Genomic DNA, 22,865 nt, shown 5'->3' on the forward strand with positions numbered 1-22,865 from the left:
CAATAAAGCAGAGCCTCAGGAGTCAGGACTCCAGCATGGGGAGCACAAAACTACATGCAAGGAAGGGAGGAGCGGGACTGGGAACTCAGGGTGCTTAGGGTCTGACTGTGTGACCTTGGCCAGGTCACCTCCCCTCTACAACAGAGGGTCGGTCCTCTTTCCCCCTCTATAACCACAGAGGATCCGACTGGATCAGAGTGTCCCCAAGCGCAGGATGCGTGCAGCAGACAGTGCCCAGCACATGGACACAGTATGAAGTAACATTGAATCATATCCTGTAAATGTTTTCAAGCCTTTCAAGTCCTTTCCAAAACTTAAGAGTGTGGAGCTGGAGCAGAACTGCTATGCTTCCTAGACCAGCTCCATGGCTTGTGAGCTGAGTGACCTTGACCCTCACATATTTCTCTACTTTCATTTTCTCATCTGTAAAATGGGAATAATAATCATCTATCCTGACTCTATCCTGTAGTCACTGGATTAAATGAGTTACTATTTGTGAAGTGCTTGCATAGTGCCCAGCATTGCACGTGTTAGCTGTTTCTCTACCACAAAGAAGGCCTTGCTTGGTGCTAGAGTATCTTTAATACATGGCACCTGCTAACCTTCTATGTTACCAAGAAAGCAAGCAAGCTATGCAGCTGGAATGTAATAACAATGTTTTTTTCTCACTTGATTCTTTTTTTACCCTTTCTTTTTTTCCAGACAGGGTCTCACTCTGTCACCCAGACTGGAGTGCAGTGGCTCAATCTCGGTTCACTGCAACCTCCTCCTCCCAAGCTCAAGTGATTCTCTGGCCTCAGTCTCGTGAGTAGCTGGGATTACAAGCACATGCCACTACTGCCTGGCTAATTTTTGTATTTTTAGTAGAGATGGGGTTTCACCATGTTAGCCAGGCTGGTCATGAACTTCTGACCTCAAATGATCCACCCACCTCCTCACTTGATTCTTAAGGCCATCTGCTATGGCAAATAACTGGCCTAGTTACAGACCTAATATGGATAAATTTAAAGTTTAAAAAGTTTAAAGAAGTCAAGCGAGGTAGTTCACACCTGTAATCCCAGCACCTTGGGAGGCAGAAGTGGGAGGACTGCTTGAGCTCAGGAGTTTGAGAACAGCCTGAGCAACATGGTGAAAACCCATTTCTACAAAAAAAAAAAAATTTTTTTTTAATTAGCTGGGCATAGTGGTGTGCATTTGTGGTCCCCGCTACTTAGGAGGCTGAGGCAAAAGGATCACTTGAACCTGGGAGGTGGAGGCTGCAGTGATCTATGATTGAGTCACTGTACTCCAGCCTGAGCAACAGAGTGACCCCCATCTCAAAAAATAAGATGAAAAACTCTATTTTATTTTATTTTTACCAGAGGTGATATTTGATAAAGAAAAACCTTAACACTAAAGTATTAGAAGTTTTTGGGGGTGTTTTGAGGATATAACAGAATTTCTCAAGCTGGTACCCAGTGACTGGAGTTTCAAACCCTGGTAACCTCAACGTCATTCATTAGGGTCCTCTTTGAGCTCAGGCAGCAGGGCAGAGGCATCCACGGTCTCCAGCAAGCCGGCACACCGCCCTCCGGCTTCTACTCTTTCCAGCTCCCTCCATCCAACCGCCTGCCCAGCCCTGTGCTCAAAGCCACCTGCAGTCCCTTCTTCCCTCGTCAGAATGCCAATCACCCAAGGCCCTGCAGACTACCAAAGCTGCCCCCGGAACCTACCTTGGCAGGAGATCAAAGACAACCCGCCACATTTAATATCAGCCCCTGACCCTCGATAGTGGGTTCAGTTCCTCCAAGGGCGGGGAAGCCTGGTGGCCCCGCCCCCTGACTCATGGCCTGACCCTCCTCAAACGCAGCCAGGGGTGACTCCTGGTCCCTTGTCAGGACCCCGCCCCGGCCCGGTCCAGCCCCGCCCAAGGGCAAGTTAAGAGCCCCCCAGTGCCAGATGCTCCAGACAGACTGCCACTCTTGCGGGGCAAGAGTTGGTTGTCGTCATGGCTACGGCGCTGACGACCGCGGTTCTGCGGGCAGCTGCTGTGGCCCCGAGGCTGTGCAGCCCGGGAGGCACTGGGGGCGCCCGGAGGCTGAGCTGCGGCGCGCGGCGGCGGGCAGCTAAGGGCACCAGCCCGGAGCGCCGACTCAGCACCGCCTGGGCGCAGGCCCAGCCCCCGCCAGAGGAGTCCGCGGGCGCGGAAGACGTCTCCCAGACGCCTGCCGCCGAGGAGCCGTCGTGGGTGCCGACTCCCACGACCCCGGTGCCCCATGAGTCCCCTGAATCTCCCCGGGGCCGCTCACTGGTGCAGCGGGACATCCAGGCCTTCCTGAACCAGTGCGGGGCCAGCCCGGGGGAAGCGCGCCACTGGCTCACGCAGTTCCAGACCTGCCACCACTCCGCGGACAAGCCCTTCGCCGTCATCGAGGTGAGCGGAGCCCGGCGTGGGCCGTGACACAGCGAGGGGATGGGGCTGTGTGGCCACCTGTCCTCTGGCATGGCAGGAGAGGCTGCGGGATCTGCGCAGCGGAAGCTGGAAGGAGCCCGGCAGAGCCCAGACCAGCGCCGCCGGGAATGGGCGAGCCCGTAAAGCTTCTCCGGAAGCCCCTCGCCCAGACCGAGTGAGGAGCCTTTGGGGCCCCACCTGCCAGGTGTGATGCCCTGAAGAAGGCCCCCAACAACGGCGCCGTTAGGGGGTTCAGAAGGGCCTGGACAGGAGCCGCCTGCTTTGCCCCTCCCCCAAAGGTGTCCCAGAGTCCAAGGTCGCAGGGAGCAGGGCGGGAGGTACCCCAGAGTGAGATAAGGGAGTGGCAAGACCCAATGGGACAAAGGGCGGAGCAGGTGGGCACCCGTGGCCAGAAGTGGGTCCTGAGAGCTCCTGGAAGGGTAGGGTCACCGAGACGGCCCTCCATGGGAGCCAGCGGCTCAGGGCCATGTCACGCGCCTTGAACGCCCACTCCTCCACAGGTGGACGAGGAGGTGCTCAAGTGCCGGCGAGCCGTATCCAGTCTGGCCTTCGCCCTGGCCTTCTTGCAGCGCATGGACATGAAGCCTCTGGTGGTCCTGGGGCTGCCCGCCCCCACGGCACCCTCGGGCTGTCTTTCCTTCTGGGAGGCCAAGGCGCAGCTGGCCGAGAGCTGCAAGGTGCTGGTGGATGCGCTTCGGCACAACGCAGCCACTGCGGTGCCTTTTTTTGGCGGCGGGTCTGTGCTAGGCGCTGCCGAGCCGGCTCCCCATGCCAGGTTAGTGCCCCCACCGCCCCGCCCGCCCAGGCGTCCTCAGAGCGCGCTACTCCACCCACCGTGCCCCGCCCGGCAGGCCTGGATGGGGCCCTCTCGAGCACCACGTCTGGCCCACAGCTACGGCGGCATCGTCTCGGTGGAGACAGACCTGCTGCGGTGGTGCCTGGAGTCGGGCAGCATCCCCATCCTGTGCCCCATTGGGGAGACGGCCGCGCGCCGCTCCGTGCTTCTCGACTCCCTGGAGGTGACCGCGTCGCTGGCCAAGGCGCTGAGGCCCACCAAGATCATCTTCCTCAATAACTCAGGCGGCCTGCGCGACAGCAGTCACAAGGTGCGGCCCTTTCTTTCCCCCACCCTCGCCCCGGCGATCCCGGCCTTCCCTTGAGCCCCTCGCCCCTCTCCCCGATTGGCCGCAGATTCACCAGCAAGCCGGGTGGGTAGAAAAGCCTAAGGGAGGCCTGGCGCGGTGGCTCACGCCTATAATCCCAGCACTTTGGGAGGCCGAGGCGGATGGATCACGAAGTCAAGAGATCAAGACCATCATGGTCAACAAGGGGAAACCCCGTCTCTACTAAAAATACAAAAATTAGCTGGGTATGGTGGCGCGCGCCGGTAGTCCCAGCTACTCGGGAGGCTGAGGCAAGAGAATTGCTTGAACCCAGGAGGCGGAGGTTGCGGTGAGCCGAGATCGTGCCATTGCACTCTAGCCTGGGTAACAAGAGCGAAACTACGTCTCAAAAAAAAGAAAAGAAAAAAAGAAAAGCCTAAGGAAGTATAGGGGAGGGGGTCAGCCCCGGGTGCCCAGATCTGCGCCCTTCCCAGACAAGGACTCCGGGCGGAAGAAAGGGTAAAGTGGTCAGAGAGAAGAGAGGTCCGTGGGGCAGGGGCGCAGTCCATGCCGGTCTTGGGCCGCGGGCTCAGCCGCTGGCTCCGGACACAGGTCCTTAGTAACGTGAACCTGCCCGCCGACCTGGACCTGGTGAGCAACGCCGAGTGGGTGAGCACAAAAGAACGGCAGCAGATGCGGCTCATCGTGGACGTGCTCAGCCGCCTGTCCCACCACTCCTCGGCCGTCATCACCGCCGCCAGCACGCTGCTCACCGAGCTCTTCAGCAACAAGGGTGAGGCGGAGGGCGGGCGGGGGGCTGGGTCCCGGGAGTGAGCAATGGCCCGGCCTGCGTGTCTGAGGGCAGGAGGAGCGGCTTTTCCTCCTGTCCAGGAGCCGTAGAGGGCGATCGCAGCAATGGCTCCAGCTGCTGCCGAAACCCGGGAAAGGTGAGAGAGGAGACTCCAGCAGACTGGAGGGAACTCGGAAGTTACTACAGGAATGGGCGGGACGAGAGGAAGAGGGAGGTGCCAGTGGGCGGGGAAGCTAGGGGCGGGGCCACGAGGGAGTTCAACCGTGAGAGATGGGTGGGGCTTAGGTTGGTGGGAGAGGTAAGTGGCGGGAGACCGACTTCGAGGAGAGAGGCGGGACTAAAGGAAGTGGGTGGGGCTCCAGGCGGCCGGAGGAGCTAGGGGCACAAGCTCTACCTGGGAAATGCATCTTCTTGAATTAAAATCACAGATGTACAACAAAGCCACAGCTCATATGAAGAAAAAAAAAAAGAAAGGAAAAGAAAAAAAATTAAAATCACAGATAAATCTATGCAGACCACTGAAATCATTTCACTGTGGAGGTCTCCCAAAGACGGAAATTGCTCCACCAGCCCCTGCCCTACCTGCAGCCCCCACCAGGCTGCGCAGACGGCTTTCCTGCCAGGCTAGCCCCTCCTCATCCTCCTCCAGGGTCCGGGACCTTGTTCAAGAACGCCGAGCGGATGCTGCGAGTGCGCAGCCTGGACAACCTGGACCAGGGCCGTCTAGTAAACCTGGTCAACGCCAGCTTCGGCAAGAAGCTCAGGGACGACTACCTGGCCTCGCTGCGCCCGCGGCTGCACTCCATCTATGTCTCCGAGGGGTGAGCCTGCGGACCCCAGAGGGCAGGGTCTCGTGGGGGCAGTCGGCCAGCTTCGGACCAGGGAGAGGTCCCAGCCTGCCGCTCTCCCGCTGGGTCAGGTACAACGCCGCCGCCATTCTGACCATGGAGCCCGTCCTCGGGGGCACCCCTTACCTGGACAAATTTGTAGTGAGCTCCAGCCGCCAGGGCCAAGGCTCCGGTCAAATGTTGTGGGAGTGCCTGCTGCGGGACCTGCAGACGCTTTTCTGGCGCTCCCGGGTCACCAACCCCATCAATCCCTGGTAGGTCCCACCACTCCCAGCTCCGGCTGGGCTTCGACTTCCCTCTCGTCTCCAGCCCTTGCCAAGCATGCCAAGGAGGCTGAGCTTCCTCTTCTTCCACTGGTCTCCCTTTCACTACCTCCCAGGGCAGACCACACAGAAAGCCAGAGTTAGAGCACACACGTCACATTCCTTTCCTGGAAGCAAGTGACACCTCCTAACCCCCACGGAGCCCACCTCTCCCAGGGCCCTGAGGAATCCTAACCCTCAAGCTCTATTGGAGGCCCGCGGCACCTCCAGTGGAACACCCCTCCTCTCTCTCCTTCAGTAACTGCCCCCTCACCCCTACACTCTGCTCTGTGGGCACTAGGAAGTGAGCAAGAACCCTCCTCTTTGCTGCACAGCTGAGGCAGTGTGGAGAGCAAGGCACCGCTCCCTTCCTAAATGTGCACCTGGCAAGGTACCTAACTTCTCTCAGCCTTAGCTGCTTCTCTGTGAGCTGAGCATCACAATGCCAGGCTCAGGCCTCTGCTGCAAGGAGAAAATGAGATAACACACAGCAGGATCTAGCTGGGTGCCCAACATGCAGTAGGTCCTCAATGTTCTTTGAATACAGAACCAGTGAGTAATGAGAACTGGCCTTGCCCTAAAAACTGTTTGCTGCATCACCTCCCCCCACCCAGGTACTTCAAACACAGTGATGGCAGCTTCTCCAACAAGCAGTGGATCTTCTTCTGGTTTGGCCTGGCTGATATCCGGGACTCCTATGAGTTGGTCAACCATGCCAAGGGGCTGCCAGACTCCTTTTGCAAGCCAGCTTCTGACCCTGGCAGCTGACCCTCACCATGGACCCTACAGGCCCTGGAACAGCCAGGGTGGACCAAAAGCCATGCCTGCTGGGGATGAGTGACCCTAAGCAGCCAGCCACAGGCTGGATGGGGTTTGCTGGCTGAGTGATCTGCACAGGAGAAAGTAGCCCCAGCTCTGCCCAGAGGAGGCACTGAAGTGGGACAAGCACAGGAAAGAGAGGGGCCAGTCTAGGACACCAACTCGACTCACTCCAAAGCCTCAGCCAAATTGCCTTTGATTTTCAACCTGGGGATTAGAGGAGGGGAGGGTGCCTTCCAGGGATCTACTCAGGACTAACCCTAAGGGTGAGCTAGTTTCTGTGCCTCTGTGCTGTTTTGAGGCTCCCTTACCCAAGATATTACCCCATCTGCCTGATACTCTACCATTCATTTAAATTCCTTTGGGTTTTGCAGTTTTTCAGGAGACCTTCATTAAAATCCAAATACTTGTCCAAGAGTCAGCTCACACTTGAAAGAAAATTAGAAGTGACCCCGTGGGAGCAAGATTTTTTTTTTTTTTAAAGACATGGTCTCGCTCTGTTACCAAGGCTGGAGTAGTGGTGCCATCACAGCTCACTGCAGCCTCAACCTCAGGCTCAAGCAAACCTCCCACGTCAGCCTCCTTAGTAGCTGGTAGCACAGGCACACACCACCACACCTGGCTTTTTTTTTTTTTTTTTTTTTGGTACAGATGAGGTCTCACTGTTACCAAGTCTGGTCTCAAACTCCTGGGCTCAAACAATCCTTCCTCTTCAGCCTCCCAAAGTACTAGGATCACAGGCTGGGAGGAAGATCTTGAGGGCTGGGGAACCAGGGGACTCCTGGAGAGAGTAGAGGACTCCTAGGATGAACGCTGCCACCATCTTCCTCCCAGAGGTTAGGAAGCATCCTCCCTTCCACAGACCAGGCCCCAGCAGCCCCAGCTCCCCTTCCCTGCGGGTGCTCCACCCACAGCTCCCTTTCCAGGCTGGGCTGAGCCAAGCCCAGACATTAGTGGCACACATTTTACCTCCAAGAGCCCAGAGATGCTACAAGATGGCTCTTGCTTAAAAGCTCAAATTTGGACGTTTTCCCCTAGGCTCTAATAGAGGTTGTGTCCAGTCTCTACAGGACCAGCTGGACAGAAATCAAAAGCTCAGGGGTTTCGCTGACATTTTTTGAAGCTCCGTGATGTGCCAGGCACTGTACTGGCTGCTGCTGGGGCGACTTCCTGGCAGATGCGCATAGACTAGAAAGGAGGTCAACAGAGAGACCATCATGGCACAGGAGGGGCTAGAATAGAGCAGCCTCTGTCTCCCCTCAGGAGATGGGTCACATTGAGTACATATCTGGGCTTGGCCATTCAACAGACTTGACCTGGAATCCAGCTCTGTGGGCTGGATTTGCTCTGTGGCTTGAGGCAAGCTGCTTACCCTCTCTGAGCCTCCATTTCCTTCATGTGTAAAATGTAAAATATTCCAATTCACAGTAGACACTAAACGGTTTTCTCCCTCAGCCGGGCGTGGTGGCTCATGCCTGTAATCCCAGCACTTTGGGAGGCCGAGGCAGAGAGATCACCTGAGGTCAGGAGTTCGAGACCAGCCTGACCAACATGAAGAAACCCTATCTCTACTAAAAATACAAAATTAGCCAGGCATGGTGAGGCATGCCTGTAATCCCAGCTGCTTGGGAGGGTGAGGCAGGAGAAATGCTTGAACCTGGGAGGCAGAGGTTGCAGTGAGCCAAGATCCTGCCATTGCACTCCAGCATGGGTGACAAGAGCGAAACTCTGCCTCAAAAAACAAAATTCTCTCCTTCTAGCTGCTCTCACCAAGGATGTCTTCATAAGAGCCAGGTCCAAATGGGGAGAAAAAGACAAGCTACAACAAGAGGAATTGAATTGAGAGATCAAAAGCATACAGTAGAGTGAGGATTTTGAGATTCTTGAAAAAGAGAGCCATTGGGCATGGTGGCTCATGCCTGTAGTCCCAGCTCTTTGGGAGGCTGAGGCTGGAGAATCGCTTGAGCCAACGAGTCTGAAACCAGCCTGGGCAATAAAGTGAGACCTCATCTCTAAAAAATAAAGAAGTAAAAAATTAAAAAAAAAAAAAGAGCCAAAGAACTGTGGGAAATCTTAGAATAGGGGAAAGATCATGGGAGGACCAAGGTGGGGCTTAACCAGATGTGGTCTTTTGAGAAACCCAAGATCAGTCCCAGCCAATGGCAAAGTGCCCTGTTGGGGAGAACAGAAAAGCAAAGCAAAACCAAATGTCTATATAAATGTTTATTTTTGGAAGACTGTGTGGTCTGGTGTTTGGGACGGAACTCCAACCCCACCAGGCCAACCATGGAGCTAGAAACAGAGGCAACAGGAGGGGCAAGGCTGGCGCTGCCTGCTCCACCCCTGCACAGCTCCGAGCAGACCAAGGCCTGCTCCGCTCTCAAGGTGAGCAACAGCTGGTATTGTTTCTGCCCCTGGCATACCCTGAGAACCCATGTGACTTCTGTAGTGCTCAGCTCCTTTGCCCCTCCTGGGCCTGAACCACTGTGTCAGTACACACTCACTCTCAGTCTCTGAACAGCACTGAAGAGCCCAGCTGCATCTGCCAGGTTCAAAGAGGAATTTTTCACATTTGCTCATTTCTGATCTCCATCTTCCTTCTGTTTCCCACTTTCAGGACCCGCATCCCAGCCCTGCCACACTCCCTTCTCAGGGACAGGGTACCCAGGGGGCAGCTGGCCTCAGCTCTAACAAACAGGAAAAAAACCTGTGAGGCAATGATGCCAGGGCTCCTACCCTCCCAAGCTCTGAGCCCAGAAATTTGGACAAATCAGCTGCCTCTTAATGCAAAAAAGAAAAAAAAAAAAAATTTAAAAAGACAAAAGATCAAAGAGACCAAAAAGCATAAATAAACAGCAATGGGGCCAGTAAGGAAGAAGGCAGGGTCACATCAATGGCTCCCTGTGCCCATCTCAGCCTCTTGCCATAAAACTCAGCCATCTGTGGCCAGGATGACAGCAGTTCCAAAGATGCCCACGCTCTCTCCAAGGAGCTTCATCTGGTTCCAGAACTCAACTCGCCGCGTGTTGTGCCAGTAAGCAACATTGCCATCAATGAGCAGCATGACTGGGGGCAGCAGTACAGCCAGGATCTGGGCAGCGAGGGTCACGTAGTAGCCTGACAGGAAGGCCAGGGCCAGGACGCCATAGAGCACGAAGAACAGCTGGATCATGAGCTCCCCTCCTGGGAGATGGTTCAGATACGCCAGCCGGTCCTCTTTACTGTGCTGCAGTGAGTAGGCCTGGAGAAATACCATCCTCTAAAACTCTCCAACAGGCTCGGAAGCCTGCCTGGGGAGACCCACCTTGGAGATGGCACCTGCATATAAGCCCCTGCAGAAGGGCTTCTGGTTCCCTTCTCAGACTGGGGACCCTCTGAAAGTAGGGCCTTTGTCTCCCCCTCAGACCATGGAGCCCCAGAAGACTAGGGCCTATGTCTCCCCTCACCCTGGGGGCTATGAAGGAAGTATATTTCCACAGTCAGACTGGAGCTCCTGCCTCTGAATATGGGAGCCCACACAGAGACCTATACTTGAGATATACCAGGTAACTAAGATGAGACCAAGTGGCCTGGGGCCTGTCCATGTCCCCATCCACTCTGGCTACCCTAGAGCTACCATCAGGGAGAACCATTACGTGGCTAACCTAGAGCTACCCTAGAGCTACCCAGTCCCAGCTGGGGCCTGACCCCACCAAATCTCCATTATCTTCTTCCAGTCCTTTGGGGGCTGAAGCCAGGAGAGAATCACCCCATCTTGTTCTCCTGGCTCTCAAGGTTGGGATTTAATGACCAATCTCCTTGATGGCAACACTGTTGGAAGAAGGGCCTCTCAAGACACACTTGGAGGCCCCCGAGGCCTAGAAGCTGGCCAGGGCAATTCCTGGGAGCCAGGCCACCCAGAACTGCACACAGGCCTCATTCTGTGTCTACCTTCCTGGGGTTGTGCCAGGCCTGGATTCACATTTCATTCCCAGCCAGCATCTCCAACCAGCAGTCCCCCAACATACCACACAGATGAGATAGATGCCCAGGAACACCTGGCCGGTGGACTGCAGGGAGCGGCTGCGAGGTTTCCGGCGGTATAGCTCCCCAGCGCCGCTGGCCAACACAAGAAAGCCGCCGATGATGGCAACTGTGCGCGAGTACATACGGACCTAGGCCGGGGGAAGGGGACCCCAGTCAAGAACACTGCAGCCGCCACATCTCCCCTGGCTTCCCAGAGTGTAAAACTGCCCATCTCTACACATCCCATTCCATCTGATGAATCTTCTTACATTTCCAAGCTTGGTGGGCAGGTGCAACAGAGACAGATCATTCTTTTTCATTTTTTATAGAAGCAGAAACTGAGGCCCAGAGGGTTAAGAAAACTGTCATGTCTGGCTGGGCATGGTGGCTCATGCCTGTAATCCCAACACTTTGGGAGGCTGAGGTAAATAGATTACCCTGAGGTCAAGAGTTCAAGACCAGTCTGGCCAACATGAGGAAACCCTGTTTCTACTAAAAATATAAAAATTAGCTGGGTGTGGTGGCGAATGCTTGTAATCCCAGCTACTGGGGAGACTGAGGCAGGAGACTCAGTTGAACCCAGGAGGTGGAGGTTGCAGTGAGCCGAGATCATGCCATTGCACTCCAGCCTGGGGGAAAGAGAGAGACTCTGTCTCAAAAAAAAACAACAACAAAAGAAAACTGCCAGGTCCTACAGAAAGTAAGTGGCAGAACCCAGACGTGATGTGCTTCTCCCTTCCCCACTCTCAGATCTGTAGACCCTAATCTTGGTGTCCTTTTATTCTACACAGTATGGGATCTGTCCCACAAAAACAAAACCATTGATCTTGTTGTCCTGTAGCTGTTCACACATTTGCCTCTTCTAAGGGTCTGACAGTCTCTTCCTCGAGGACAGTGCCTTTGTCCAACCTTATCTCCAAGCCTGCAGTGCCTGGCACACGGTCTGGCTTAAATGCTACACCAAGATTAATTACATAGTCATAAAATGACTTTATGAAAACTAGGTACTCTCTCCAGGGTCCCTTTTACCCCTTGAGTCTGAGATTTTTTTTTTTTTTTTTGAGACAGAGTTTTGCTCTTGTTACCCAGGCTGGAGTGCAATGGCGCGATCTTGGCTCACTGCAACCTCCGCCTCCTGGGTTCAGGCAATTCTCCTGCCTCAGCCTCCTGAGTAACTGGGATTACAGGCACGCGCCACCACGCCCAGCTAATTTTTTATATATATATATATATATATATATATATATATATATATATATATTTTTTTTTTTTTTTTTTTTTTTTTTTTTGAGACGGAGTTTCGCTCCTTACCCAGGCTGGAGTGCAATGGCGCGATCTTGGCTCACCGCAACCTCCGCCTCCTGGGTTCAGGCAATTCTCCTGCCTCAGCCTCCCGAGTAGCTGGGATTACAGGCATGTGCCACCATGCCCAGCTAATTTTTTGTATTTCCAGTAGAGACGGGGTTTCACCACGTTGACCAGGATGGTCTCGATCTCTCGACCTCGTGATCCACCCGTCTCGGCCTCCCAAAGTGCTGGGATTACAGGCTTGAGCCACCGCGCCCGGCCCAATTTTTTATATTTTTAGTAGAAACCGAGTTTCACCATGTTGACCAGGATGGTCTCGATTTCTTGACCTTGTGATTCACCCGCCTCGGCCTCTCAAAGTGCTGGGATTACAGGCGTGAGCCACCGGGCCCGGCTGAGTCTGAGATTATTAAACTAACAGTTTAAAAGTTTCTGGGAACCAGGTGACCGGGGTTCTACCTGTATCCTACTGGTCCTACCAGTATCCTAACTGTGGTTGGGAAAGTCTGTTTTCCCATCTCTGGAGCTCAGTTTCCACACTGTGAGGGGGAAGTCTGTGTGGTCTCTAAGATCCATTTCTGCGCTCTGTAATCTCTATAAGCCTAGAGTTTCGAACCTCCCAGGCGTCACACTGTGTACCTGGCCAGCACTATTTATCGCCCACCAACAGCCCTGTGCACCGGCCTCTGAATACCCATCACCCAGAGGGAAGCCGAGGAGCTCACCTTCAGCCAGTCCCCGTAGTGGACATAGCCCCCGATGTAGGCGGCGTAGGTGCTAATGGCCAATTGGAGTGCGGCCCCCAGCGCGAACCAGCGCCGCTTCACGCCAAAGGACATGAAACTAGCGCACAGCACGGCTGCCCCCATGTCGAAATACAGGTAAGGCACTGGGATGTCGGGCTTCCTGCAAGCCAGGAGTAGGGAAGCAAGGACAGAATGAAGCGGTACGGGAAGAACCTCGACACCCCCTGAGTTCCCACAGGCTCCACTGCTCCCCCAAACCGGAGTCCCCTCTTATGGCCAGGACCGCTCTACCAGATTTGGCCCAACACCCGGACCAGAACCCCTCCCAAAGAGGTCCCAATTCCTCCCAGTCCAAGGATCACGACTTCTAGCCCCCAATTTCTTGCCCACATCGCTGCCCCTCCCCCCGCCGCGTTTAGCGGCTGCGTAGGCCTGCTCACCGGCGTGCCTCAGCCCTCTCAGCGTACAGCATGAGCTGGCTGAAGCAGCCCCAAAAGGGGCAGCGTGTGAGCAGCACCGAACCCAACCGCATGATCAGCTGCAACATCCACCGTCTCGAACCTATCTTTGACGCCATCTTGGGAAAGGGCAGTCCTCTGCGGCCTCACCCGTCAGGGAGGCAGGCGCAGGGGGGACACGCAACTTCCGGGTTAAGCGCCTTTTCTTCTTTTTCCTCCCCGGAACGATGGTATCGCTCTCTAGTTCCAGACCTAAGGTGTTCTAGTTGCGAAATCCAGCCTTGTCTGCTCTTGGAGACGTCAGGGCCCATCTTTGTCCCTGCAAAACTGAAAACTAGACTAGAGGAAGGAACCGTGGGCTCAGGATAGCAGAAGTCTTGGACCGTAGTGCAAACTGGTCTTTGAATGCAGCCCCATCAGAGGCCTAATCCTAGTTCCAACCCTGTGTGATTTTGGGCACATCATCTAAACTTTGTGAGATTCATCATGAAATGGGGATAATGATACCTGCCTCGCTGGGCGCTGTGGCTCAAGCCTGTAACCCCAGCATTTTGGGAGGCCAAGGTGGGTGGATCATGAGGTCAAGAGATCGAGACCATCCTGGTCAACATGGTGAAACCCCATCTCTACTAAAAATACAAAAAATTAGCTGGGCGTGGTGGCGCGTGCCTGTAATCCCGGCTACTCAGGAGGCTGAGGGAGGAGAATCGCCTGAACCTAGGAGGCAGAGGTTGCGATGAGCCGAGATCGCGCCATTGCACTCCAGCCTGGGTAACAAGAGCGAAACTCAGTCTTAAAAAAAAAATGATACCTGCCTCAGAGTTGTGAACTTTAAATGTGACAGGTTGGTCCTAGTACCTCAATAAATGGTACACATACGCATCAGAGGAAATCCCCGTTTTTAGGTTCAAAGTAAGGGGCCTCCTTGCTCAAAGTCACCTCTTTGGTCTTTGCCTTTTGCCTAGCCCCTGAGAGAAAAGAGAGATCTGAACATCTGAGACATCTCAAGTCAGTCCATTTTCTCCGGCTGCCATGCTCCCACTGTAGCCCAGATTGTCATCTTTTGCCAGTTTAATTGCAGCGGACATCCAAGGGGTCTCCACATTCCCCTCCAGTGTGTTCTCAGCCCCTTCTCCCACCCCCACCCAGTATATGTTCTCATAACATCAGCTACCTTCCTTTGAATCACTTAGCATGGCGGCAATTATGTATTTGTCACTTTTGTTTGTTTGTTTTTGTTTTTGTTTGAGACGGAGTTTCGCTCTTGTTACCCAGGCTGGAGTGCAATGGCGCAATCTCGGCTCACCGCAACCTCCGCCTCCTGGGTTCAGGCAATTCTCCTGCCTCAGCCTCCTGAGTAGCTGGGATTACAGGCATGCACCACCATGCCCAGCTAATTTTTTGTGTTTTTAGTAGAGACGGGGTTTCACCATATTGACCACGATGGTCTCGATCTCTTGACCTCGTGATCCACCTGCCTTGGCCTCCCAAAGTGCTGGGATTACAGGCTTGAGCCACCGAGCCCGGCTTCTGTGACTTTTTTTTAAGACAGGGTCTCACTGTCACCCACGCTGGAGTATAGTGGTGCGATCTTGGCTCACTACAGCCTCCACCTCCCGGGTTCAAGCAATTCTCCTGCCTCAGCCTCCCAAGTAGCTGGGATTACAGGCACCCACCACCACGCCCCGCCAATTTTTATTTTTAGTGGACATGGGGTTTCACCATGTTGGCCAGGCTGGTCTGGAACTCCTGACCTCAATTGTCCACCCGTCTCAGCCTCCCAAAGTGCCAGGATTACAGGCATGAGTCACCACACCCAGCCAATGTATCCGTGATTCTTGTATTGACAATCTCCCCCCACTAGATTGTGAGCTCCATGAGGACAAACACGGTGCCTAGGTTTCTGTTTGCTGTTTACAGATGGTCCTGTAATCCCAGCTACTCAAGAGGCTGAGGCAGGAGAATCATTTGAACCTGGGAGATGGAGGTTGCAGTGAGCCGAGATTGTGCCACTGCATTCCAGCCTGGGCGACAGAGTAAGACTCCATCTCAAAAAAAAAAAAGGTAATTTTGTCTATCTCTGCCCACCAATGACAACCACACAAAACAAATTGCCTTTACCATGATACAGGCACATAGTACAGAATCAACTTTCCAATTGATTTTCTTTTTCCAGTCTCTTCACCTCTCCGTTTCAAATGGCCATGGTGTACAGCCCTAAAGTGTTGAGGAAGACCAGAACCAGAACTGTGTACAATAGTCCATAAAATAGTCCTAGAAGTCTGCCTGGGCTGCCCCTACAGGCACAACGCCCACCCTCCCATCATAACCTTAGCAAGCTGTTTCCAACCAGTCTCCAGGAGCAGAGTCCAGGGACTTGTGTGAGGAGGAGGAGGAAGATTAGGATTGCGGCAGCTTGCCTTGGTACCCACTGTGCCCTAATTTCTCTGGGCTGAAGTCCCTGTCTATCTTTTCCTGCTCTTTCCTCTTTCCCAGAGGGATACTGAGAAGGGAAAAACTTGGGGAAAAATCCTCGTTTCTAGGGTTGGGACAGATAGTGGCATCCTCTCAGGTCAGAAGAGGGAGATGGGTGGGTGGCCTAGGCCCTGAGACATGAACATAGCCATTTGTCTCTGCAGCCCCCTACCACCCCCAGTTCCTGCTACCCCTGCCTGGAGGAGAGAAGAAAAAGCATACACACAATACTTTAAGGGAAAATAAGCTTTATCCTACATAAATGGCAATGCAGATATAATAAGCAAATGATATAAGCAAATTAATATAATAACCAAATTGCAATGGGAAGAGGAGAAGGAAAAAGATATTTACATTCACCAGAATGTGGAGGATTCACCACCAGACCGGGAAGCAGCAGCCTGGGCTCCTAGCTCTTTTTGTAACGAGTTGTTTAGCATGAAGCCTAGTCTCTAGGGCCCTTCTTGAATGGGCTCAAGGAACACAAAAAGGTCAACTTGTTTCTCTGATTGTCTATTGTTTTTCAATAACTAATGTATAGGAATAGATTGAAATAGAGATTTCTCCGAAACAGCACTGATGAGCGCCTCAAGGGGCTCACACAGCCCGTTCTGGGACTTGGTGACCGTTGTTTGTGTCCACATTCAACTGAGTTCAAATTTCATATTTAATTTTTCCTCCATACCTAGGAGGACTGAACTCCAGCTGAGCTCCACAGACTTCCCTTTTCCTCTCACACCTGCCTCTGCTCTCCCTCCTCTAGCTGCCTTAACCTTGCTCTGCAGCACCCCTCACCTCTCCAGAGAGCTCTCCAGCTCCCCAGCTTCTTCCGAGCCCTGACTGCGCTTGCACTCTGCCCTCAGCACAGCCACAGCCACGGTGAGCAGCACGCTGCCTGTGATGCTCAGCACAGTGGCAGTCTCCGCCAGGCAAAGCTGGGCCTCCACACCGCTAAGCACCACCCCAGACAGCCTTTCAGGCCCAGCGCAAGTCAGGTTGCCCAAGTCTGCCACACGCAGGTGCTGCAGGTGACCCAGCTTTCCGAAGGCTGGATGCAGGTCACAGTCACATATCCAGGGGTTGCTGGCCAACAGCAGCCACGTGCCTGCTGTCCAGATGCCTGCCACTGCCTTGAACTCCAGGTGCTGCAGTCGGTTGCCCATGAGAGAGAGAAGGCTCAGTGCCGCTAAGGTTGCAAACGCCTCAGCCTCCAGCTCACTGATGTCATTCCCAGCCAGAGAGAGGACTTCCAAGCCTGGCATAGTGGCAAGTGCAGCCCCCTCCACATGCTTCAGCTGGTTCCCAGCCAACGAGAGCCAGCGTAGGCAGAAGAGGCCCCCAAAGACCCCTGCGGCCAGTTCAGCCAGCTGGTTGTGGCTCAGGTCAAGCTGCTCCAGGCGCCACAGGCTGCTGGGGTCCAGGGAAGTGAGCAGGTTGTGAGAGAGGTCCAGGCGGAGCAGAGAGCCCAGGGTAGCTGAGAAGTCTGGGGGTAGGCGGGCCAGCTGGTTGTGGCTGAGGTCCAGCTGCTCCAGGAACCTCAGGCCCCCTAGAGCCCCACCGGACAGATCCCGCAGGATATTGTGAGAAAGCAGCAACGCCCGCAGTCCCCAGAGGCCCTGAAGGTGCCAACCGGCAGATGGCTGAGATTATTGTGGCTCAGCTCCAGGAGCCAGACTCTTATCAGGCAGCCTGGAAGGGAGATGAAGCAGGTGGAGGCCCCCACAGTCCACCACGCTGCCTGAGGTTGGGCAGGTGCATGGTACTGGGCATGCTGCCACCAGACTCTTGAGAAAGAGTCTGCCACTATGACTATAGCCACTGTGAGGGAGGAGTGGCCACACCCACCCTCTCCTTGCTCCATGAAGGGCTGGGGTGAGGGTGGCATCAGGCACTCATGGCTGCTGAGACTTTCAGGCCTCACTCCTCCACCTGGGACCCTGGCAAGCATGGTGATGCTAAGGGAGAAAGACACAAGTAGACACCACTCAGGGGTCTCATCATGTGCTGGGTGCCCAAACATTGTCTCAAAGACACCTGCCTGCATCCCCCATGATTTTTAAGTATTACCTAAGCTTCTGCCCTCTTTAACCTGAGACCCCAGCATTTGGGGTCTCAGCTTACTCCCTACCTCCTTACTCCCACCCACACAGCAACTCACTGATTTCACCCCCACTCTCTGTTCTCTCCCTCTTACTTTCCCAAAGCAAGAGAAGCAGGATCACCAATGGCACACGGCAGCTGCAGCAAAGCAACACCAACAGCCAGAGTCACACTCAGGAGACTCTTAATATGGTTATGAGTGCTCTGCATGTGCAGAGACGCTTATCTCGTAACTACAGCAGTGATCCCTGAGAGTACAGGCTTCTCACTGAATTTCTAGAGGGTCCCAGGAGAAACTCTGCCTTCTGCTGCCCCCAACTGCTTTCATGCAGCCAACTGTGGAGCTCCCGTTCTACCAGAGGTCAGAGCAGCAACTAGATCCTGGCCCAGTCTGGCCACTGAAGATAGGGCCTCAGGCCATGCAAGTCCAAGGCACTCACATGTGTTCCAGGCAACACCTGCACCTGAGTGCAGTCCCAGCCCAGGAATGGCAGTGGAAAGAACCCAGGCTCTAGTTCCGGCCTGTCTGGCCTCCTGCCAGAGCTCCACCCTCAAGAGCAGCAGCAGGACTAGCTCTCAGGTAAGCCACAGCCTCAAGGGTGAGCAAGTGGGACAGGCTTAGGAAATCCTCAGCCTTATGGCCTTGCATCCAGGGGAGCAGGGCCTGCCCCCAACCTCTTTCCTCACTTCCTTCTGCAAACCCACAACCTGCTCTCTATTGTCAGAATGGCAGCTTGAGGTCCCTTGGGGCCCTCCCTCAGTTTGAGGAGTCAGGTATCTTCTCCTTCATTCTATACTGCCTGCCTAAGAAATCTGCCATCATCTATAATTCACCCAGGTGTTGTATGGGCACAAAGGAAGGGAATGCTTTTTCTTCTCACTAGGCCAAAGGTCAAAACACTTCATGCTGGCATTTGAGGGAAGCTCAGCTTCTCCTGTAACACAGTATTTGTGCCTAGTACCTCTGCCTTGCCCTAGAGGCCAAAACCTCCTGTCCAGGATTCCCAGTGTTCTCACTAGCCCTGCCCAGTGAATGCTTATCAGAATAGTAACGGCCAAACGAAAAGGCCAGGCATCTCATTAAAAGCTTCATTTAATCCTCAACTGAGGAAAGGAACTCTTTTTTTTCTTTTGAGACAGAGTTTCGCTGTTGTTACCCAGACAGGAGTGCAATCGCATGATCTCGGCTCACCGCAACCCCTGCCTTCTGGGTTCAAGCAATTCTCCTGCCTCAGCCTCCCGAGTAGCTTGGACTACAGGCACGCACCATCATGCCCAGCTAATTTTTGTATTTTTAGTAGAGACGGGGTTTTACCTCGTTGACCAGGATGGTCTCGATCTCTTGACCTCGTGATCCACCTGCCTCGGCCTCCCAAAGTGCTGGGATTATAGGTGTGAGCCACTGCACCCGGCCCGAACTCTTTTTTTTTGAGATAGGCTCTCACTCTGTCGCCTATGCTGAAATGCAGTGGTGCAGTCACGGGCCACGGCAGCCTCAACTTCCCAGGCTCAGGTGATCCTCCCACCTCAGCCTCCTGAATAGCTGGGACTACAAGTATGTGCCACCAAGCCCAGCTAGTTTTCGTGTTTTTTTTATAGAGACAGGGTTTCACTTTGTTGCCCTGGCTGGTCTCGAACTCCTGGACTCATGCAATCCTCCCGCCTCAGCCTCCCAAAGTGCTGGGATTTACAGGCATGAACCACTGCACCCAGCCAGGGACTGTGATTTTACACATGAGGAAACCAATGCTTGACAAAGTTAGTTAAGTTTCCAAGTCATACTGCTAGTTAGGGGCAGAGGTAAAATCTGACAGAACTCAGGCCTGACAGAATCCAGTCATGCTTGGCCAACCGTGGTGGCTCACGCCTATAATTCCAGCACTCTGGGAGGCCAAGGTGGACAGATCACCTTAGGTCAGGAGTTCGAGACCAGCCTGGCCAATGTGGTGAAACACTATCTCTAAAAATACAAAAAAATAGCTGGGCATTATGGTGCCTGCCTGTTGTCCCAGCTATTTGGGAGAGTGAGGAGAACTGTCTGAACCCGGGAAGTGGAGGTTGCAGTGAGCCGAGATTGTGTCATTACACTCCAGCCTGGGTGACAGAGCAAGATTCTGTCTCAAAACAGATAATAATAATTTTTTTGTAGAAACGAGGTCTCACTATGTCACCCAGGCTGGTCTTGATCTTCTGAGCAACATGGTGAAACCCCCCCCCACAAAAAATGCCAAAAATTAGCTGGGTGTGGTGGCACATCCCTGTAGTCCCGCGCTACTCAGGAAGCTGAGGTGGAAGGATTGCTTGAGCTCAGGAGCTGAGGCTGTGGTAAGCCGTGATCACACCACAGCACTCCAGCCTGGATGACAAAGGGAGACCTTGTCTTAAAAAAAAAAAAAAAAAAAAGTCAAGGTCTACTGGACAAGAGCAAAGGGATGAATAACATAGATTATCACCAGAAGGGGAAGAGTAGCGAACTAACACCAACCCAGGGTGGGAGTCTGAGCCTCTGGTTAATCTCAAGCCCCTCAGAATTAGTTCAAGTGATCTGGTTCAAGCAAATTATACTAGAAAAAACTTGAGGAATCACTGTCAATAATCTTTAAGAAAACATTACCAACAGAAGGTTGCTAAGCCTTGGGCTCAGCAAAATTTGCAGTTTTCAAGTCACATAAATAAGTACAACAGTTCACAAAACTAAAAATGGGCTTACTGAACATGTCATGTCTGAGCAATTTCCTAAATCATGGGGACCACTAGGTGCCCATGAGTTGACTTAAAAATAAGTTTTACTCAACTTTATTTTCTTTTTGTTTTTTTGAGACAGAGTTTCGCTCCTGTTGCCTAGGCTGGAGTGCAATGACACGATCTTGGCTCACTGCAGCCTCTGCTTCCCAGGTTCAAGTGGTTCTCCTCCCTCAGCCTCCCAAGTAGCTGGGGTTACAGGTATGCACCACCATGCCCAGGTAATCAGACTTTATTTCCCTTTTTGATAGGGCTACCAGATGTCAATGGTATACATCAGATGTTATTAAAATCTCTCAGGGTATCTCTTTGGATAAGATGAAAACACAGAAGACAGTTTATCAAAATTAAAAGTAACACAACATTGGGATGGACAACTAGTATACTGGGTTATAGAATCAAGATTGTTTAAAGCTCTTAATAGGTTAAAATTGTTGGCTAAAAATAGTTAATAGCAGGCCAGGTGCAGTGGCTCACACTTGTAATCCTAGCACTTTGGGAGGCCAAGGAGGGCAGATCACCTGAGGTCAGGGGTTCAAGACCAGCTTGGAAAACATGGCAAAACCCCATCTCTACTAAAAAATACAAAAATTAGCCAGGCATGGTGGCACATACCTGTAATCTCAGCTACCCAGGAGGCTGAGGCAGGAGAATCACTTGAACTCAGGAGGTGGCAGTGAGCCGAGAAATCACACCACTGGGCTCCAGCCTGGACAAGAGTGAGACTCCATCTCAAAAAAAAAAAAATTAATAGCACTAAATGTCAAATTCTGTATTTAGGAATTTAAAATTTACTTACATGAGCTGGAGAAGACTTGGCATAATAGCTACTTCTGTGAAGAAGGCTGGGCAGATTCTGCTGATCACATCAAACTGAGTCAACAGTATGCTCTATCTGCCAGAAGAAACAGTCGCTGTGGTGTCTGCCATCACAGTAAATTAAATGGTGCAGGGAAGGTCCTAGTGTGCTACCAGACCATGTCTAGTGCTGAGGCCACACTTAAAAACTAGGAAAGCATCCTTCAAAAGCCATCTGACTGGAGAAGATAGCTCTCAGTCACATCTGCCGACTTAGGGGCTGCCGACAAAAACAAAGCCTGAAAGAGCAGAGACTACCGTGTAGGACACCTGAGCATTATTAGCCTTGGCTGTAACGGTGAGCCGCCACTGGAGGACAAGCAGGGCACAGACAGCTGCCACGTGTTGCCTCCTTGAGTAACAAGGACCCCATCAATCAAAGTTCAAATAGAGGCAATCTGCTGAGGATGCTCTAGAGGGGATATGTAAAGTGGGAGGCTTGACTATAGGGGATGAACTCTAAGATCCCTGGCATTATCAAGTACTAGGAAATCTGTTCTAAGCTTCCGATACCAGCCCCAGCACAGGAAGCATCCTGTCTGCACTGTCAACACACCGACTGCTGCATTACGTGGCTACATGTCCTGCCTGGAGTCAGTACGAAAGGGCAACAGCAGGACACTTTCAGAAAAGGCTCATCTGAACAAAACTGAAGTGTATGTGATGACAGCACACATCTGCAGGAGTGAAGGGTCTCACTCTGTCACTCAGGCTGGAGTGCAGTGGCGCGATCTTGGCTCACTGCAACCTCTGCCTCCCGTGTTCAAGCGATTCTCCTGCCTCAGCCTCCTGAGTAGCTGGGACTACAGGCACCCACCACCACCCCCTGCCAATTTTTGTGTTTTATATATATATATATATATATATATATATTTTTTTTTTTTTTTGAGACAGAGTCTCACTCTGTCACCCAGCTGGAGTGCAGTGGCACAATCTCAGCTCACTGCAGCCTCCGCTTTCCAGGTTCAAGCAATTCTCCTACCTCAGCTTCCAGAGTAGCTAGGACTACAGGCATGTACCACTATACCTGGCTAACTTTTTGTATTTTTAGTAGAGACAGGGTTTCACCATATTAGCCAGGATGGTCTCGATCTCCTGACCTTGTGATCTACCTGCCTTGGCCTCCCAAAGTGCTTGGATTACAGGGGTGAGCCACTGCGCCTGGCCTAATTTTCCTATTTTTAGTAGAGACAGTGTTTCACCACGTTGGCCAGGATGGCCTCAATCTCTTGACCTCATGATCCACCCATCTCAACCTCCCAAAGTGCTGGGATTACGGGCGTGAGCCACTGTGCCCAGCCAAATCATTATTATACTCGTTCCCTTTCATAAATACCTTCAGCTCAACTCCCCTCTCCCTCCACAGTACAGACCTGACACATCTCTCACCTTGGCTGTACCCACTATTCACCTCCTCTGTGTCTGCATTAAGGTCACTCAATATGATTGGCAGAGGCACACAGTGGGTACCTGGTTACCCCCAAAATTCATGAGCATGCATCTCTAAAGGACACTCAACAGTCTTACCCTATTCCCCTTTGAGGTTAACTGGGCCACCAGAAAGGAAGTCACTTACCCTCACCTCCCTGACAAATCTACAGACTCACCTCCAACTGCTGTGTCAGGGAAGAAGAAGGGCCCCTCCTATCTGAAGCAAACCTACCACTGTGGTCAGGGATCCCAACCTTTTGTCTTCTCAGAGTTCACAGATGACAGTCACTGAATGTCTATCTCCATCCCATGCTTCTCTAAGCCCAGGCTTGTTATCCAACTGCCCATTTGCCATCTGCTCTTCAGTGTTTCCTGGGCAAGACAAAATGGCAATACAAAAATTCCAG

At 52.9% G+C, this 22,865-nt stretch overlaps 3 protein-coding genes, 1 long non-coding RNA gene and 1 pseudogene across 6 annotated transcripts in view; 2 read left to right on the top strand and 3 right to left on the bottom strand.

Annotated features, from left to right (window-relative positions):
- The first annotated feature begins 1,945 nt into the window (after positions 1-1,945).
- Positions 1,946-8,570, top strand: NAGS (N-acetylglutamate synthase). 2 transcript variants are annotated; one of them, XM_035303067.3, is made up of 7 exons: positions 1,946-2,413; positions 2,953-3,227; positions 3,345-3,558; positions 4,168-4,348; positions 5,016-5,187; positions 5,286-5,468; positions 6,131-8,570. In XM_035303067.3, exons 1-7 carry the CDS (start codon positions 1,988-1,990, stop codon positions 6,282-6,284), a joined length of 1,605 nt encoding a protein of 534 aa, XP_035158958.3. In that variant the 5' UTR covers positions 1,946-1,987; the 3' UTR covers positions 6,285-8,570. The 2 variants fall into 2 exon arrangements, with proteins under 2 accessions (XP_035158958.3, XP_035158959.3); XM_035303068.3 differs by having other exon boundaries at positions 8,096-8,385.
- On the bottom strand, positions 8,544-12,984 carry TMEM101 (transmembrane protein 101). 2 transcript variants are annotated; one of them, XM_035303087.3, is made up of 4 exons: positions 12,956-12,984; positions 12,374-12,554; positions 10,343-10,489; positions 8,544-9,576 (listed from the first exon to the last, which is right to left on the bottom strand). In XM_035303087.3, exons 2-4 carry the CDS (start codon positions 12,515-12,517, stop codon positions 9,268-9,270), a joined length of 600 nt encoding a protein of 199 aa, XP_035158978.1. In that variant the 5' UTR covers positions 12,518-12,554; positions 12,956-12,984; the 3' UTR covers positions 8,544-9,267. The 2 variants fall into 2 exon arrangements, with proteins under 2 accessions (XP_035158978.1, XP_002748089.2); XM_002748043.7 differs by having other exon boundaries at positions 12,835-12,984.
- Positions 12,985-15,558: 2,574 nt separating this feature from the next.
- LOC144582549 (uncharacterized) lies at positions 15,559-22,833 on the bottom strand. Its single transcript, XM_078372638.1, has 3 exons — positions 22,713-22,833; positions 20,969-21,064; positions 15,559-17,282 (listed from the first exon to the last, which is right to left on the bottom strand). Exon 3 carries the CDS (start codon positions 16,587-16,589, stop codon positions 16,119-16,121), a length of 471 nt encoding a protein of 156 aa, XP_078228764.1. The 5' UTR covers positions 16,590-17,282; positions 20,969-21,064; positions 22,713-22,833; the 3' UTR covers positions 15,559-16,118.
- On the bottom strand, positions 17,496-17,691 carry LOC118154121 (small nucleolar RNA U3; annotated as a pseudogene).
- The window catches only part of LOC144582551 (uncharacterized), a 35,119-nt gene continuing 30,125 nt past the window's right edge, over positions 17,872-22,865 (top strand). Inside the window, exons 1-2 of the long non-coding RNA XR_013535470.1 lie at positions 17,872-18,007; positions 20,252-20,370. This is a non-coding gene — a long non-coding RNA (uncharacterized LOC144582551). The remainder of the gene's footprint in view (positions 18,008-20,251; positions 20,371-22,865) is intronic.

The sequence above is a fragment of the Callithrix jacchus genome, chromosome 5 (assembly GCF_049354715.1).
Source record: "Callithrix jacchus isolate 240 chromosome 5, calJac240_pri, whole genome shotgun sequence".
Classification (NCBI taxonomy): domain Eukaryota; kingdom Metazoa; phylum Chordata; class Mammalia; order Primates; family Cebidae; genus Callithrix; species Callithrix jacchus.

What these genes read in the sequence shown, in the direction of transcription:
- NAGS (XM_035303067.3), top strand. Translation starts at nt 1,988, where the DNA reads ATGGCTACGGCGCTGACGACCGCGGTTCTGCGGGCAGCTGCTGTGGCC. An exon ending in GAGCCGGCTCCCCATGCCAG is followed by an intron (nt 3,228 to 3,344) that starts GTTAGTGCCCCC and finishes TCTGGCCCACAG; the next exon opens with CTACGGCGGCATCGTCTCGG. An exon ending in CGAGCTCTTCAGCAACAAGG is followed by an intron (nt 4,349 to 5,015) that starts GTGAGGCGGAGG and finishes ATCCTCCTCCAG; the next exon opens with GGTCCGGGACCTTGTTCAAG.
- TMEM101 (XM_002748043.7), bottom strand. Translation starts at nt 12,971, where the DNA reads ATGGCGTCAAAGATAGGTTCGAGACGGTGGATGTTGCAGCTGATCATG. An exon ending in GAGAGGGCTGAGGCACGCCG is followed by an intron (nt 12,555 to 12,834) that starts GTGAGCAGGCCT and finishes CCTGGCTTGCAG; the next exon opens with GAAGCCCGACATCCCAGTGC. An exon ending in GCATCTATCTCATCTGTGTG is followed by an intron (nt 9,577 to 10,342) that starts GTATGTTGGGGG and finishes GTATTTCTCCAG; the next exon opens with GCCTACTCACTGCAGCACAG.
- LOC144582549 (XM_078372638.1), bottom strand. Translation starts at nt 16,589, where the DNA reads ATGCCAGGCTTGGAAGTCCTCTCTCTGGCTGGGAATGACATCAGTGAG.